This window comes from Chelonoidis abingdonii, chromosome 5, assembly GCF_003597395.2.
Source record: "Chelonoidis abingdonii isolate Lonesome George chromosome 5, CheloAbing_2.0, whole genome shotgun sequence".
Classification (NCBI taxonomy): Eukaryota; Metazoa; Chordata; order Testudines; family Testudinidae; genus Chelonoidis; species Chelonoidis abingdonii.
Genome location: NC_133773.1, coordinates 64990474 through 65009588, shown reverse-complemented (window position 1 = coordinate 65009588; position 19115 = coordinate 64990474). Strand labels below are relative to the sequence as shown.

Genomic DNA, 19115 nt, shown 5'->3' with positions numbered 1-19115 from the left:
GGTGAAAGCTGCAGATGGATAAATTCCTCTGGAAGATCTAGAAGAATTACACCAGAGCTTCATAGATTTTAAGGCTACAAAGGATTATTATGATAATCTAATGTGACCTCCTGCAAAACACAGGCTACAGAAGTTCATGTAGTAACTTCTGCGTCAAGGTCATAACTTTTGATTCAATTAGAGCGTATCTTTTAGAAAGACATCCAATCTGATTTAAAAACTTCTAGTCATGAAGAATATATGAAATCCCTAGATAAGTTTATTCAGTGGTTAATTGTCCTTACTGTTAAAAATTTGTAAAATGGAAATTTATTTCCAGTTTGAATTTGTCTAGCTTCAACTTCCATCCATTAGAACTTATCATGCATTTTTTACGAAAATGTATGTATACTAAATGAATTAGCCTAGTGTACTTGATTCACACTGTCACAATTTTCTGCACAGCATAGCTGAGAATTCAACAAATTTCCAACAACCATAATACTTAAACAGTCAAGCTCCTTATATGGGCAAAGGAAGTATTAACAAAAGAGGGACTAGAGTATATTGCCACATTCTACATTGCTGTTATTTTTGGGATACTTCAGTATGACTCTTCACAGATGTATAGAATGAAATCCAACCCCCCTCCCCCATTAACTTGAGTGAGGCTAGGGTTTCACCCATAGATTTTTAAGGGCAGAATGGAACATTGCAATCAGCTAGTCGGACCTCTCTCATAACATAGATCATAGCTTTCTTTCATTTAGCCCAACATTTTGTAGTTAGTTTGTCTTTTGGAAAGACATCCACTCTTGATTTAAATACTAAAGTCATGTGCATTTAGCATATCCCTTGGCAATCTGTTCCAATGATTAATTATTCTCTCTGTTAAAAATCTGCGTCTTATTTCCAGTTTGACATTGCTGACTTCACCTTCCGCCTCTGAATCTTGTTATAACTGTCTCTCTGGATTGAACAGTCCACTAATAACACATTTCTTCCCTGTGTAGGTACCACTATACTTATAGATAAGGTTGGCAAGATTTGATTTCTAATATAATTTTGACAGATAATATTGATGTTTATTTTTAAGCATTTTTATCAATTTAAATTTTCATAGGCAAAATTATGAGTTTTAAGTTTTTTTAATTTTATCAGTTTACAGTTGTGGAAAATTATGTGCAAATCAAACAACAATTATTTAATAATAGTAGACATTGAAATTCTAAAAGTGAAAGCTTTATAACTGCTAAAACACAAATTAGAGAGACAAAGTAGGAGAGAAAATATCTTTTATTGGACCAACTTCTGTTGGTGAGAGGGATGCCAAAGCTGGCCCAGTAAAAGATATTACCTCACTCTCTAATATCCTGGGACCAACAGGGCTATAACAACACTGCATAAAACACAACTTGTCAACATCACACATCAAACTATAAAAATAAATATCCTTAAACTCTAGTAAGTTCTCAAGCAGCATTTTTCTTACTTTGTTTATCTCTAAAATTAAATGATTAACGAGGGAAACATTTTTTCATCAGTTTGCGTGTGTACAGTGAAATAGACCTTTATTGACATTTACCAGTAATCCTTCCTTATAAACCACAATGATCCAATAGCCTCTCAACTTACTTCCTGATAAGCAAAATAGCTTGAGCTCCTTTTGTCTTTCATTGTAAAATATACTTTCCAGGCCACAATCAATTTCAACTGATTATTTGAGGAGCAAAGTAGAGCAAGGGGGAAAAATGGGGCTCTAAGGAAAGCAGCAGCGTTCAATGAACTCAGAAGAGAACAACTTATAGGTTGTTCATCATTCACAGTCAAACCAAACCTTCAATCAGTGCACTAGTGCAAATTGCACATGCGAACTGAGGCAGGATGCAGTCCTAACCTTGTTCTGTCAGGGAAATAAGATATGGGATTCTTGTGCACATAACTTTTTTAACCAATCACATGCACAAAGGTAACTGCAATAAAATAATGTCATTGACTGAGTCCCAAAAAACTGTCACAATTAAATAACCAGCTATATTCATTTGTATTTCACATTATATTATGGTTGTTGCACATCGTTTGTTTGTTTTCTGCAATTCATAGTCCTGATGAGAATTTTTATCATCAGACGAGAATGTTTATCTATCTCCTTATGGTTAGTATAATATAGTAAAGATAACATGCTACTTATGTAAACACTTTTTAGTCCCAATACATATTTTCTCTGACGCTTCTGATTATTTGATTTAATTGTGATGAATCTATAAATAAATACTAAAATCATTAAGTATTAACTGAGCACTATTCATCTTCAATATGCCTTACTAACATTAATTGATCCTTACAACACCCCTGTAAAGTATGAAAGTATTATTATCATGATTTTCCCAAGAGGGGAATCTAATACAGAAATTAAATGATTAGTTCAGTGAGTCACTCAGGACTGAAATCAGACCACACCTCTCTTTTAGTATAGTACAGTTTATTGTGAATATTTTAATTTTAAAACAGACGTTTGACTTAAACATCTCTCTCAAAATACAATGCTTTTCCATGCATTTATAAGCCATTTATTTTTCAGGATATTTCAGGAAGAAGATTATGCTATACCACAAATGGCTGTGGATGTGCGTGCTCACAAGTGTGTCTGTGAGTGTGTATGTATGTTTTCATCTAGAAAATTTAAGGAAGAGATTTTAAAATAAAGAAAAAAAATAACCTCCCAAAATGTCAGTGCCTATATGGTTATATCATAAACAACTGCACAACATGCTGCCAGGCACAACTTTACAGTGGTACAAAAAAATTAAGTTATCTTGAATATTTGTGACAGTACAGAATCTCTGTTAACCAGTCCTAAGGGAAAGAATGTTAAAAGTAGTTTGGAGGAACATAAAACGTTGTTGGCATGGCTGATTTCATATGCCTTGCTCTATCTTTTGTCTTTCTCCCCAAACCCACCCCATCTTCTCTTCTATTTCAGTTAAAATAAATAAAAAATGTACCTTGATTGTACTGGTGTGTGCTCCTGGATATTCTTTTTCTTCCAATGTTGACCAGCGCTGTACAAATTTTGATACCAGAGGATCATCATAGTCCACTATCTGAAAGCCTGAGACATTAGCTCCTCCAAACTGGATTTTTGATAAATCTCCATCAGTAAATCCCTGGGCACAGAAAACATGTGTCAGTTATTCCACCACGTCTATTAGATCAGTAGGTACAAGTATTGCAGAAATAGCAGCAGAGAATCCTGTGGCACCTTATAGACTAACAGACGTTTTGGAGCATGAGCTTTCGTGGGTGAATACCCACTTCATCAAATGCATGTAGTAGAAATTTCCAGGGGCAGGTATATATATGCTAGCAAGCAAGCTAGAGATAACAAGGTTAGTTCAATCAGGGAGGATGAGGCCCTGTTCTAGCAGTGAGGGCGTAAATAGATATTAGGAATGGCAATATGCAAAACCTGTAGGAGAGCACTTCAACCTCTCTGGCCACACTATAGCAGACCTTAAGGTGCTGCCATCCTGCAGCAAAAAAACTCAGGACCAGACTTCAAAGAGAAACTGCTGAGCTTCAGTTCATCTGCAAATTTGACACCATCAGCTCAGGATTGAGCAAAGACTGTGAATGGCTTGCCAACTATAAAACAAGTTTCTCCTCTCTTGGTTTTCACACCTCTACTGCTAGAACAGGGCCTCATCCTCCCTGATTGAACTAACTCGTTATCTCTAGCTTGCTTGCTAGCATATATATACCTGCCCCTGGAAATTTCCACTACATGCATCTGAGGAGGTGGTTTCACCCACGAAAGCTCATGGTCCAAAACGTCTGTTAGTCTATAAGGTGCCACAGGATTCTCTGCTGCTTTTACAGATCCAGACTAACACGGCTACCCCTCTGATACTATTGCAGAAATGTAACCCAACATTTCCCTTTCTCAGGGATCTGGGCTCAGACCAGAGCTCTGAGGGCCAGCAGTGGTTGGGAACACTGTGAAGATACAGAGAGTGTGTCTTGTCACTCACCTTTACCAATTAAAAGCTGAATTTAGCAGTCCTTTTTAACGACGAGCATTTACTCATGTGAGCAATCCCATTTGTTTCAGTGGGACTACTCATGTGAGTAAGTGCTCACTATCACGAAAAACAGCTACACAATCTATCCCTAAATCAGTGACAGTGAGTCAGCCACTGTCTCACTGAATGATTTCTATGATTTGCCTTCACAGAGAATATGTGGGAAGACCCTTATAAGCTTCCCTGTAATAAAATATTATTTTTGCTGATATGAATATTCTTATTTTGTCATGGAAATAAAGTTGTTCTAGCCTAGAGAATGAAGCAAGTCATTTTAAGACAAATTGTTAGAGCCAAATTCCACCCACAGATACATGGCAACAGGGCTCCCACTAAAAATTTGCGGAAGCCAAATACATGAATCTGAGGGCCTAGTTATGTCCTTGCTTCACGTATATGCAGTATAAAGAGAAAATGAATTACAGTGAAGTGTTACTTGCCCACATTAAATTAGGGGAATTATGTTATTTTTGATAAACTAGCTGTCAAATACACAGGTGATTTTTCAATCATTTTTCAATCATTTTTTTCTTTATGCTTCATAAAGAAGAGACCAGCGTAGATAGCAGGGAGGAGCTGAGCTGTGAAATAGCCTTCAAGCCAAAGACCTTCTATGGCAGAAAAGGGGGGATTAAAAAAGGTGGCCAGAATGACAGTCAAGAAATACAGGATGATTTTAGCAGCTGCTCTGTGAACAGACTGGGCAGGGGAGGATAACATGCATGTCAGAAAGAGCAGAAAGGATGTTACAGTAATTAAGACAGAAGATGACGACAGCCTGGATAGGTTTTCTCTGTAGTCTGAGTTTCTGATTTTCTCAGGGCACTGTTACAGGGAACAGTTAAGGTAGTTTCGGTCCCTAAGCTGTGAATGTCCATAGTTTCAAAGTATTTTCATTTCTTGTAAGTTTAATGTTAACTCTGAATTTCCTGAGTTTTTCGTGATTTTTTATTTTCTTAATTTTGCTCTCGCTACAATATTCTTGGTATGATTCTTATTGATATGTACCCTCACCTTCACCTTTAAGATTTTCTCTGGGAAATTCCATTTTTTAAAATAGTCCCAACATGGGACTGGTGAGAACAGACAGCTGGAGAGGCAGAAGAGATGAGGGTATCCCTGTCTCCTTGAAGCTGATATTAGGGAAGCTCCACAAGTAGGGACATTCAAAGGTCACCCAAGTGTGTCTCTACCAAGCCAGTAATATCAATTCCTCATGTATTCTTAGGAGCTTGTGAGCCCTCCAATAGTCTGAGGCAATGATGACCCTTATCCTCATCCCTTCACCCTTACGTGACTCTTCAACCTCTGATGAGCCTAATTAGTGCCCTCAGAGGAGAAAGACTGTGGGAGGGAGAGGGAGATAAAGAGCCTTTTAGAGCAAGTCTACGTAGAGCATTAGTCTGATGGAAAGTCTAACGTGTACTAACATGTTGCGCACTAACGGGCTCGTGAACCCAGCTGGCATGTACAAAGAGTCCTCTAGCACATGTTAATGTAGTCCCATTTCAAACAGCACTATGGTAAATCGCACTAGGCAACTTTTAGTGTACACCAGTAGGCCAATTAATGCACACAATATGCTTCAGAAATCACATTGCTATAGAATGATTCACCCCATCATGTAGACAAGACTCATTGTGGGTTCTCTCTTGCTGACCACAGGAGAACCATAGGAAAGGGGGAGAGAAGTGTTCCCCAGTCTTGTTCCCAAGCCCCATGTTTTCTCCAGAACCCTGAGTAAATACCATTTTAGTAACTTGCATATACTTTTAATTAGTGTGTATGTAGATATAATAGTTACTGTATGCTAAACATACACAAGTAGCCAAATCCTTCAGTCCTTTTTCTTACTGAATCAAAAATATACTCCGATTTCAATAGGAGTTTTGCAACTGTACAGACTAAGGTCCCACTCCTGCTCCCACTGAGGTCAATTGGGCTTCATGTCAGGACTGAAGGATTTGATCACAACTAATGAACTGCTGATGGGTGTATATTTATCATTCAGCTGTACAACTAAAATAAAGATGTTTTGATTTTAATAATCTGTCACTACGAAACCAACATAGATAATGATGCTAATTAATTTCAATGGAAACCTTAATCCGAGACACTTACCTTGAAGCGCACCCAAAATATTTTCACAATGAATACAAAAAAGAAGCAGCAACACCAACCACCATGACCAAAAGCTGTCACAATTGCTATGGTAATGCATGTTAGCTGCTGTGCTCACAGTGGATGCCACATTGCTTGCTAATATGAGCATTTACATAGGAATCATGCAGTCTTTCTGAATCTGATCTTAACGGCAGGTTGTTTTGATATAAACAATAATGCACCGTATTAACTATATGTCATCAGGAATCCTTCAAAGTCAAAGATGATTGTCATTCATGGAATGCCCATTTCAAATCAGCTATGGGTCCGCTGATGGCTGATAAAATGTACTTGCCTTGTATATTGTGTAGAACGTTATATAAAGATCTATAATATTTGCATTTGAATCTTTACTGTACAATTTTGCAGTATGCAAATGTATTATTAAAAAGGAACCTCCAGAATATTTTCGAGACAGTTTGGTTCAGTAAATTACAATCACGCAAGTTCTCTGCTGCAAAATGAGAACAAATGGCTGAAATATCAATCCGTGTATTGAAATGGACTAGTCACACTTTTTAAACAAATATATTTGCTGTCCTTCAAAACTAAAAATTGATTTGAAATTAAGCAAAGTTTTGTAGTTCTTCAAATTTCATAGGCATGACATATTTCTCTGTTGTTTAATAAACCTGCAGTAAATGGGGTTTGGGTCTTTTATTCTCAAGAAAGATAAAAATGAAGTTAACACCAAATATGTTTCCCTGCTATTCTACTTTTAAACAGACATTCAGGATCTGATTCTCAATTAACCCAACACCCCTTTATATCACTCCAGCAGCAGAAAGGGGCCTCAAAGTGGGTAGAAATGGCCCCTACATAATATGCCCAGCACATGCGAGTTGAGGAGGCTTTTTGACGTTCGATAGAGGGTAGATTGGGAGCAGGCAGTGACATGTCTGGAGCTCTTCTGTTTTCCCAGAGCCCTTAGACAACCAGTGGAAACAGAAAGTAAGTTAGAGCAGCCCTAAGCCAAGTCAAGCACCTACAAAGCACCACAATACACGAAACATAAAAGTGGCTTATAGCTACTTTGCCCCCATGTTCTGTCCCAGCCCTAAGCACAGGAACTGAGTAATGAAGAATCAAGCCTTCAGAATCTAGCCTTTGGGCCAGTTTCTCTACTAGTGTAAATCAGCATAGCTACATTGAGTTCAATGGCTTTTCATTTTCAAAAAAGGGAAAATAGCAGTTCAGATCATTAACCTTAAAACAGTGTAAAGAGTTTGCTAAATCTCTTTTAGATAGGCTATCAGATGTCAGTATTGAGGTGAATTTGGAATAGTTTGGTTGGATGGTGGCATATTACTTCGGTACATCTGACTTACTTTACTTTTTGTTGTTTCATTTTAACCACACATATAACATCCAAGTTAAGAAAGACCTGCTATTGCTGTCCTGTTACATTCCATTAACTTCAGTGAGAACTGCATGCATGGACTAATTACAGTAGCTGCCTACATGTAAAACCGAGGAATTTTGAAAAGAGAAGATGCACCAAGAACAAAGCAGAAGGACACAAAAATCTGGTTCCCCCAATTAATGCACAAATAACTGCCTGCTCCCAATTCCTCCCTCCTCCTGATGACACCTTTTTAGATGCCTGAATGATGTGGTCTACTTGGAGGGCAATGAGTGTTCTAATTCCCACATATACTCGGACTGCTCTCATGCATATAATTTAAAAGATTGATCCTGCAAAATGCTGAACATCTTCCTGGAGGTGATGAGCACCCTCAACTCCCATTGAGGGGAACCTGTTAGAAAGCATTCAATACCTGACTGCACCACCCCCACAGACATTTTTGTAAGAAATAAAATAGCAAAAGTTTAGCAAGAAGGAAGAAATTTAACGTTCCCCCTCCCCCACCAAAAAAATCTATTACAAGCTCATAAAACATAATACTGTCCTGGTATGTTACTATAAACACTAAAAAGAGTAACATACGCACATGGCAATAATGAAACCACTTACCAGATTTGCAATGATGTAATGATATCCTTTCACATGTTTACCAATCGTAATAACCTGTACAAGAAAAGAAAACTCATTTTAATTGAAAACGAACAGTTACTATATGGGTTTACCCTAAAAGAGTAAAATACCCCCAGAATAGTTCTATTCACTAATCTTTATTTATTTATATTGCGCTTTTTCAAAATACGTGCTTTTATTTTAGCCAGAACACCATGGACCAGATCCTCAGCTGGTACAAATCAGCACATGTCCATTGAAGTCAATAGAGTTATGCTGATTTACACCAGCTGTAGATTTGTCCCCAAGACATTGAGAGAGGTGTATTGAATTCCAAGGACTAGATTGTATCTTTAGGCATACTCCAACTGTAGTCCCAGCAGGCACCGTGCCTCAGACACACCTTCTGTAGCACAATTCCCTCCCTGCTTCCTCCTTACTCTGGAAGAGCAGTAATTTACTGTTGGCAGTACCAGCAGCAAATTATGACACCCTCTCTGCTGGCTCAGCTGCCCTGGACATTAAATGGAGGAGGTAAGGGGAAATGGAGCCAAGGTTTTGTCCATCCCTGCCATGTTGCCCACTCCTACTTATCTGCTCTCAGGGGAAATGGGAAGGGAGGCACAAGTGGCCATGCCTGCACCCAAGATCTAGGTAGTCGATCTACACTGGCACCCATCAAAGCTGCACCTTTTTTCTATAAATTCAAGCTTTTGTTTCATAGAAATTTTAGCTTCATTCAATTCATGTAAGATTTTATATTTTTACATCTTAGCAGGTATATTATTATAAAAGATTTAGGGCTCATTATCACTGTATCTATATTTGCTCACAGAGTGTTCTTAGGTGAAAATTAATGTAGCAGTCAGCTTGTAATTATTTTTTTCTGTTATTAATTTGTTTCTGTGAAGTATTGGATAATAAACTAAAATTTGGAAAATGATCACACTCAAAATTGTACATGAAAGTTATTATGGACCCCAAAATACTACTTAGGCAAAAAAAAGTTGCCACTCCCCAAAGCAGTCATGTCTACTCCAAAATGGCAACAAAATATCAAAAATATAGACCGCAGAATGGATTTATATAGATAGTAGTTTTGTTTGCTTGATTTTGAGACAATTTTAAAGATATTATTTTTCAGTGAAGCTAAGGATGAATGAATACATGATTAAATTTGGTCAGAAAATTTGCAATTATTGATATACTATATCTGTGGCGTTTATTTTTCATAGATTCATAGACTCGAGGACTGGAAGGGACCTCGAGAGGTCATCGAGTCCAGTCCCCTGACCTCATGGCAGGACCAAATACTGTTAGACCATCCTGATAGAATTTATCTAACCTACTCTTAAATAATCTCCAGAGATGAAGATTCACAACCTGCCCTAGGCAGGCAATTTATTTCTCAGTGTTTAACTTACCCTGACAGTTTTAGGAACTTTTTCCTAATGTCCAACCTAAATCTCCCTTGCTGCAGTTTAAGCCCACTGCTTTCCTTGTGTCTATCATTAGAGGCTAGGTGAAACAAGTTTCTCCTCCCCTTCCCCCCTTGATTGAACAACCCCTTTAGATACCCTGAAAACTGCTATCATTCCCCTCTCAGTTTCTCGTTTTCCAAACTAAATAAACCCAAATTCTTTTCAGCCTTCCTTCACAGTCATGTTTCAAGACCTTTAATCCATTCTTGTTGCTCTTACTCTGGACCCTCTCACAATTTCTCCACGTCTTTTCTGAAAATGTGTGCCCAGAACTGGAACAAACTCCAGTTGAGGCCTAACCAGGCGCAGAGTAGAGCTGAAGATGACTTCCGGTGTCTTGTTAAACACACCTGTTTAATGCAATCCCAGAATCACGTTGCTTTTTTTTGCAACAGTGATCACACTGTTGACGTCATATTTAGCTTGTGTCCACTATGACCCTAGTATCTCTTTCTGCCAATACTCCTTCAAGACAGTCTCTTCCCAATCTGTTATGTGTGAAACTGATTGTTCTTCCCTAATGGAGCCACTTGCATTTTGTCTTTATTGGAACTTCATTCGGTACATTCAGAACCCATTTACTCCAGATTTGTCCCAGGATCATTTTTGAATTTTAACCCTGCCTCCAAAAGCAGTTGCCATCACTCCCAGATTTGGTATCGTCCTGCAGACTTAATAAGCTTACTTCTATGCCAATCATCTAATCCGTTGATGAGGATGATTGAATCAGAGCCGGTCCACAACAACCCTGCGGCAACCCACTTGTTATACTTCCAGCAGGAATTGGGAGCCATTAATACCACTCTCTGAGTCAGTTATCCAACCAAGTTAATGCACCCTACCTTATAGTACCTCATTCTATATATGTATGTCTCTATTTTATCGATAGGATATCATGCAAGACAGTATCAAATGCCTTACTAAAGTCTATGTATACCACTCCACCGCTTCTCTCCTTATCCACAAACTCGTTAATCCTCCAAAGAAAGCTATCAATTGGTTTGACATGGTTTGGTTCTTAACAAATCCATTGCTGGCTATTCCCTATCACCTTACCACGCTTCCACAGTTTGCAGATGAATTTCTTTAATTACTTGCTTCATTACCTTCCCTGGCACAGAAGTTAAACTAACTGGTCTGTAGTTTCATGGGATGTTTTTATTCCCTTTTTATAGATGGGCATATAATTTGCCCGTTTTCCAGTCCTTCTGGAATCTCTCCCATCTCCCAATGACTTTCCAAAGATATAGAGAGAGGCTCAGATACCTCCTCTATTAACTCCTTGAGTATCTCTAGATGCATTTCATCAAGGCCCATGGTGACTTTGCAGGCATCTAACCTTTCTAAGTGATTTTTAACTTGCTCTTTTTTTATTTTGTCTTCTAAACCTCTCTCCCATAAGCATTCACTATGTTAGACATTCCCAGACTTCTCAGGGGACGAAACAAAAGAAGTCATTAGCATCTCTGCCATTTCCAAGTTCCTGTTACTGTTCTCACCTCCTACTGAGCAGTGGCCCTAACCCGACCTGGTCTCCCCTGCTTCTAATGTATTTGATAAAAAGTCTTCTTGTTTCCCTTTATTCCCATAGCTAATTTGAAGCTCATTTTGTGCCTTTGCCTTTCTAATCTTGCCTCTGCGAATTCGCTGTGTGTTTTGCCTTATATCCTTTGTAACTGATGCTAGTTTACATTTTTTTATAATGACTCCTTTTTATTTTGTAGGTCATGCAAGATCCTCGTGGTTAAGCCAAAGGTGGTCTTTTGCCATATTTTCTATCTTTCCTACCCATCGGAATAGCTTGCTTTTGGGCCCTTAATAGTGTCCCTTTTTATATGATCTCTTCTGTACTGTAGCTGTCACATCATATGTATTACTTAAAAACTTGATTCTTCAAACACTTCCTGAGTGTAGGGCTTATTAAGTGAGCAGTCTCATCATCACTCTGCACTATTGACTTCAATAGGACTATTCATGGGCTTCAAATTATGTATATGCTTAGGTACTTTCCTGAATCAAGATCTATACTTAGTATTTAAATTGGTCTGACAGAAATAAGCACTATGCGTGGCAGGAAGTGTTTGCAGAATTAGGGTTTGAGAGTGATGCTGTCAAGTTAAAAATCAAAACGTTGTCTGAATGTTTTTCCACCTACTTTGTAAATACCTCTAAAAAAGATTAGAAAATAAAAATCTCTTTTTTCTAGTTTGTTTACCCTGTACATTTGACAGTACTTTGTGTGTTGTCAGTTTCACTGATTCCCTAATACAATCATTTGTCAATCAATTTGCATTACATGAACACTTGCAACAGTCTCTTTTCTGGGAAGTGACAGTGGCATCAAAGACTCTACCCAGTCCAATAACTGTACTGAGAGGAAGGCACTCTGGGTCTGCACTATTCAGATACCTCCCAGTCTTGGGGTCCTAATGCAGGTACTGATCTAAAATAATTTACAATCAATCCAGAGTTTTTAGGGAGTCAAGTGGTTCAAAGATATTTGAATTTCCCTGCGTAGCAGGTGACACAAGGGACCAATAAAGCCATCTGCTTTTATACTGCCCTAAAAAAATAAAGACTAGAAGACGGAGGGTCTCTTCAGGTCTCCCCACATTTTTCAAATAAGTGAGAGTAGCAGCAATTTGAATAAGGAAAGAGGTTAATTGATTCTCTCATTTAGTTTCTGACAAATTCAAAGAGGCAGGGATGGGCATCCTGTAATTTACATTAAACCAAGAATTAGTTGGCCAAGTTCCACACACTGGCTTCAGTGGAATATATGGATATAAGTAAATGCAATATCTAATACTAAGTATTGTAAATATTAAGGCCAGAATTAGACAATTAGAGCATTTAGTCTGACCTCTTGCATGTCACAGGCCACAGAATTTCATCCAGAAACTCTTGTGTTGAGCCCATTGATGACATATGGTACATGAACATAATTAAATGAATTACTAATTATATGTATTACATTATTTAAAGCCTATTTGGTTAGTAAACATTTTTATTGCAAAGGTTTAACAACTATGCATATATGCATGTAGTTGCTGCTCCAAGAGACATTGCAGTTAGATTGAGTAGATTAGTTACTCTATATTAAATGATTATCAGTTATTGGTTTGGGATTTTATAATTGGTAATTGCAAATCTATTTATTGATGAGAAGCCACTGTATTGGATATAGGAAAAAATAACAATAAAGCAACTAAGCAACAGACTTGCTTCCTTATCGGAAGTATCTTTTTGCTACATCGTCATCATAGAAACTCATCTATTATTGCTCCTCTGGCACAATGGAACTCTCAGAAATAAGAGTAAGGTGTGTGTGTGTGTGTGTGTGTGTGTGTGTGTGTGTGTGTGTGTGTGTGTGTGTGTGTGTGTGTGTGTGTGTGTGTGTGTGTTTCGAGACTGTGGAACAAACTTTCCCAAGGAACATCACCAACCTCACTACACTCCACTCTGAGAGCAAGGTGCATATCTTTGACCTTGCCTTCTCTAACATAAACACATCGCAATACTTATATGTATTTTAAAAAACCCTACCAAAACAAAACACTCCACTAGGGAGAGGATGAGAGAACAAACATGTGGCAGATATGTAGTCGTATTGCTTAATACACTAGTGAAAGGCACTCAGATACTACAGTGATGAGCATGATATAAAAGCCTATATAGAATAGAAAAGATTCAAAGGGTAAAGTAAGGGATCATCAAAATAGAATCATACATAAATTAAAAACTGCTGATAAAGCAGCACTACGGGAGTACTCATTATGTATTCTTATACAACCCAGAACTCTTCCATTTCTGCTGTCATTTAAAAATTGAGTGTAGCAAACCTGATCAACAATGTCGTTCACTTTATCCCGCTCGCAGTCCAGAATCACTCGTCTTTCCTTTTTCACCTCCAGATCTTGAAATAGTGAACGGTAAGTTTCATCTTTTCGGTCATTGTTAATATTTCCTACATTGATAGCAGTCACTTGCCATTTCTTTTCAGCAGCAGAATCCAGGACGGCTTGCAATGTTGATAAGCCTGGTAAGAGGTGAAAGACGATAAATAAAGTTGCAAGAATAACACAGGCCCAAAACATGTGAATTGTAGCTTATTTATTTTAAAGACCACTCAGTAACTTGTGTGGCTGACAAACAGAAAAAGACAGCTGTGACAGAACCCTCCTGAAAAGGTGATGCACTTGACCCTGATCCTCCATGCCTTGTACACACACAATTTCCATATAGGTCATTGCAAGGAATACAGGATTGGATCCCATAAACAATTACATTTTGTTTTTGCTTCAGCTGGATTCAAGAATAAATTCTATCACCCTACAATAAAAGCTTCTAATTCATTTGGGAGATATTCTAATTTTCATAAGAGGCCTTTTAGGAGAAAAATGATCCAATTACAGCAACACCATCTCTTGTTTATTACTAAATGCTATTGAACTGTTTACTTTCCCATGCTTCAGTGGCAATGCATTTAAAGCCTGATCCTGATCTCAGTGCCATTGAAATCAAGGCAAAACTCCCAATTACTTCAATGGTGCTTCTTGAGCCATTATTTCTGTTGACTAAAGTAATAACCCCAGTTATAGAAGATCTGATTAAATGCTTTTCTTTCTAACCCTAAACAGTTTCATTACTAATACCTCACAAGCAATTTTTACAGATATCTGATGTTATTTTATTTTATTTTGGAAGGACATGGAATCTTGATAGCAAGATGGATTCTGAGTACAATTTTAACAGCTAATGATATTCTGTAAGATCAGTAGAAATGTTACTGGTCTACATTTCCCTTACACAAAGTAAAAGAGAACAGAATAAAGAAAGATGTGATTCAGTGCCAGTAATGAAAACCTACCCTGAAATAAACACTATTTCTCCAAGTGCCAGCAGTGAGTGAGAATTATCAGCTATAATTTTTACCCAGAGAATCCCAAAAGGATGTTTCTAGGAGGGCATATAGTATTTATCTCAAGTCAGTAGATTTTTCAAAACCACATTGATGCCTGTGTATATTTTATCTACCATAAAATCTGAGTAGTCATTTCTGACTTGTGTAAATAAACTGAGCCATGCATTTTCTTTGAGACAAGTTTCTGCCACAATATGTAAAGAAAGTTTCACACATTACTCTCATTAACAATAACAGCAGTTACACACATAGTTGGACAAGGAACACAATGAGAATTAAATTTGAATTGTAATTTGCAAATGGTTCATTAAACTAAGACCAATAGACTTTTAACAATTAATTTTGACACTTTGAAAATGTTAATGATATACAAGATTGGTCACCATGATTTCAGGCTTAAACCTTTATATTCATTGTCTCTTGAAAACAACTGTGGATCTTTACATTGTGTGTGGGAAATCTTCTATTTTTTGATGGCCATTGGCTTTTTTAAAAAGATATAGATATCTTATCTAAAAATCAAATCAACAGATTAAAACAGATCAGGGCAGGCCAGCAAAACCAGAATCGTTGTCCTAGCTCACATTTTTAAGTTTGCAGTCCTTCCACATGTCTTTAAACTATACACTTTCTATAAGATGGCAAGAATTTTAGTTGGGCATGGTTTGAATATATATTGTTATTTACAATATATTCCCATGCATCTTTTCTCACAAAGACCTCTGTGCTATAAACTTAGATGTAGGCTTGTTAAATCTCCCTTAATAAATAGAATCTTCCTTGGGAGACTCTCCCTTTTTAGTACCTTCTCAATGGATTCCAAGTGGCAGCTTGGATCTCTTGGTTTTTTTATGGGCAGGCTCAATAAAGGGCCTCATGCAACAGACTGCATCCTTTAAGAACCTCAGAGTAAAGGTGGGGAAGAGAGCAGCCATAGCAAGGTCCCTACACAATTAGGGGTAGCAGGGACAGCAAACCCTGGTGATGGGACTGGGTCACTGCACCTCAGCAAATTAAAGCAGCAGTACCAGGAGTGCAACATGGTTTTCCAAGTGGGAGCTGATCAACAGGGAAATGAAAATGGCTCATTCACCTCAGAGCAGGACTCATGGTCCAAAAGGATTACATGACGTTATGGGAAAGGCAACCACAACTGAAAGAACAGAGGAAATTTTAAGATGGTGGGGGAGGGCAGAATTTTCCTGGCTGGCATTTGGCCAGAAAGACTTGGGTTTACACCCCAATCCTTTCTGACCTCCTCAGTGAAACCCTCATGAGATATTTAACTTCCTCCCATACACACACTGTGTAGCATAGTTTTATGGATAGATTATACGTATATATTTTTTAAAAAAGTTTGATCCAACTTTAGTGCCTTTTGCACTGGCCTTGATTTGCACACAAGAGATGGCTAGGTGCAACAAGGGACACAAAGTTCAACTCTCTCATCATCAATAGTTGCCTCCAAGGGGCTTTCAGATTGTTATAAACTGATATGAAGAACTGTACAGATGAAGCCATTTGCAGTACACAACTAGACATTTTACTTGTCCTGCAAAATTCAGAAACCTTATCTATTAACTATGTACCAAGAGATTTAGACTTCTCTCATAACACAAGTCACTCCTATGGCCTCCTCTACTGTTAAGAAAAAATCATAGAGCATTTATGATTGACCTACAGAGAAAGAGAGAGGGGAGAAAAAAGGGTGGTGATTTCTGAATTTAAATGGATAAATGATTCAGTTTGTTATTGCACAGTCATCAAAATGCAAATTAGGGTATTGATTCATTTACATTAAATCTCCAGATTTCTGTCCCTTCAGCCTTAAGAGGTGTTTGATAACCCACTTTCATGATACTTCTACATGTAGAACATTGTCACCTCTGATGGGACTCAGACAATGTTCGTTCCATGAAATCCTTCTGAGTAAATGTAGTAAATGACTTTTTCATCAGTGAGTTTAGTTTTTGGAGCAAGGAGATGATTACGTATGGACATATATCTGACATATTGTCCCTATTACTGGACGAGTTTACGTTGACATTTCATAGCTGTTAGGGTGGCCCAAGTGCATAGAAAGAATGCATGAGACCTAGTTCTAGTATATTAAATCTTCAAGTACTAATTCAGAACTTGGGGAAAAACACTCCTGATCCTCAAGTGCTCATAATGAGCACAGATAGTTAGTTCAGTGATCTTTTGAATGGGAGGACTAAATGGAGGCAATTGCATAAAATGTCAGACTGGCATTTTCTTTTTTGAATTAGTAATTTGGCTACAGATAGAATTCTCTAACACTGTCTCAGTTCTCCCTGCAAACCCAGGCAAACTCTAGTTGCTACCACTCGGTATTAGAGACGATGCAATTAAAAAAAAAAGGGGGGGGGGGAATAGAAGATAGAAAACACTAAAAAACAAGATGTGAATAAGCTGTATGACAGCAAGTACTGTACTAAATAATGGCCTGATCCTTAAAGTTGAATGGGATGAGATGTGAGAGAGCTCAGCACTTCATAAGATTGGTCCCTAACAAAGGTACTGGAGCTGTAGTAATAAACTCACTGTTGCAGAATAGTAATTGAATTGTAATTGCTATTAGTTCACCTGATTCTACTTTATTAATGTTTTATCTCTTTCCACAGTAGAAGAAAAAAAATAACATGCTGAATCATATATACTTTTTATAGACACCTCCTTGGCACTGGTCACTGAGGTGATGGTGTTTTGAACTGAAAAATGGCTTCTCCTCACTTAAGGTCCAATTTTGCCACCTTTACTGATATTGAGAAGTACTTGACTCTGCAAGTAGCCTCATTGAAATCAATGAGAGAACTCCAGGAGTAATACATTTTGATTAGTGTTGCAGATTCATGCCCCTGGAGATTTACAAATGGCACCTTCCCTACTTGAGTGCCTTAGGGTTTGAGTGAAAAAAACAAACAAAAAATGGCGAAACCAAAATGTGGCAATATATAACTATTTCACTTAGTTATTTACTCCTTTCAGTACAGTTGACAGTAAGATGTATTGTAGAAATGGGTGCTCCAAAGAATTTTCCTAAATATCGGCACACACTGCAATGCTAGCTGATTGATGGAGCATTGAATAAGCTATTTGCCCTTTCTGCAAAGATAAAGAATGTTTCTGATTCAAATGTGAACTTGAAGAGAAGCTGAGAGAAGTCCAAGTTCAAGGATCATACTGCATGATACATAGTCATTTTTAGAGGTCATATGAGAGCTTTAGTTTACCTAACTGCAGGGCTTAAAAAACAACAACACATAAACGTGCCTTGAAGAAACCCCTTTTGATTTTTTTGAACAACACAATGCAGACCAGACCAGTGGAAGGTGGTGACATCTGAAGGTGAGTAGGCAAAACCCACTGCACTGCTTGATGAAAAATGGTATACCAGGGTAAATTTGAACCATCTTTTAAATTTAACTACATCTTGACCATTTTCTGCACATTTATTTATGGCAAGGCAACCCTAAGCAAAGTTTTTGGTCCACAAACATACTGAAGAACCACCACACAATTGCTTTCAAAGATAGAGTACAAAATGAAAACAGAAAGATAAAGAAAAAGTAAGGAGCACTTGGAGACAAATAAAAAAATGGAATTCCAACAAAGATAGTCAAAAACCTTCCCCCTTTCAACTTTGTATAAACCCCCAAAATACTACTAATTAACATATTTGCTACCTTCTAACTTTGCAAATTGTTTGTTTTGATTGTATAAAATAATATGAGTACTGCAATAAAAATTATCTTGAAAGGATATACGAATTGTGCAGGACATGCCTGGAGTGAGTGGGTCATCTGAGCTAATGCACAGTGGACTTCTGATTTGGTACTGTAAGTCAAATTCAACAGAGGGGGAGAGGAAAGGGTTGTGGCTAGAGTGATAGAGCTTTTTCCTTAGTTCCTGTTTTACTCTGGGATCCCCACTTACAAATTCTGCACCCTATGTGAAGTAACTCTGTGGGACTGAACCATCCCTTGATGACCTTGACTACCACCAAGTCTAATTGGACCTATGAGTGGTGTTCTAGGTGGATGGGATTTGTGATGAGATGAAGTTCTGGATCTCCATAAATTGGACAACTATTGTTTGGAAGTATGAGATTGCAGCAGTGAACTATATGTTGGGGGATTTGCATTTAAAGTTGCTGCTTGGTAGAAGAAATGAGCTGACTGAAATTTGGTTTGGTTCTCTTAACTTTAATTGGTATGGCACTTGTAATCTTAATATTCTAAATTTTTAAAAAATAGAGAAATGTTAAGATGCACTTTTTTCTAAAACACTTACATTTTAAAATAAATTTTCTATGGGAACTATCTTCCAAAGACCTTATTATACTTGCATCAATGCTTATTAACACATGTCCATAATTCTATTATATACTGCAACTATTTCATTCTCAATTAAACACATTTATTCTTTGACCATATACAGTAGTCAGATAAGCTTCTCTTCCTGAGACCCGAGTTTTATATTGTTAAAGT

At 37.6% G+C, this 19115-nt stretch overlaps 1 protein-coding gene across 7 annotated transcripts in view; it reads right to left on the bottom strand.

Moving 5' to 3' along the window:
* GRIA2 (glutamate ionotropic receptor AMPA type subunit 2) overlaps positions 1 to 19115 on the bottom strand; it is a 124124-nt gene that overhangs the window by 61555 nt on the left and 43454 nt on the right. For all 7 annotated transcript variants that reach the window (XM_032778556.2, XM_032778550.2, XM_032778553.2 and 4 more), the window contains exons 4-6: positions 13523 to 13719; positions 8200 to 8253; positions 2985 to 3146 (exon numbers count right to left, since the gene is read on the bottom strand). In XM_032778556.2, the coding sequence (XP_032634447.1) occupies positions 2985 to 3146; positions 8200 to 8253; positions 13523 to 13719 (413 nt within the window). The remainder of the gene's footprint in view (positions 1 to 2984; positions 3147 to 8199; positions 8254 to 13522; positions 13720 to 19115) is intronic.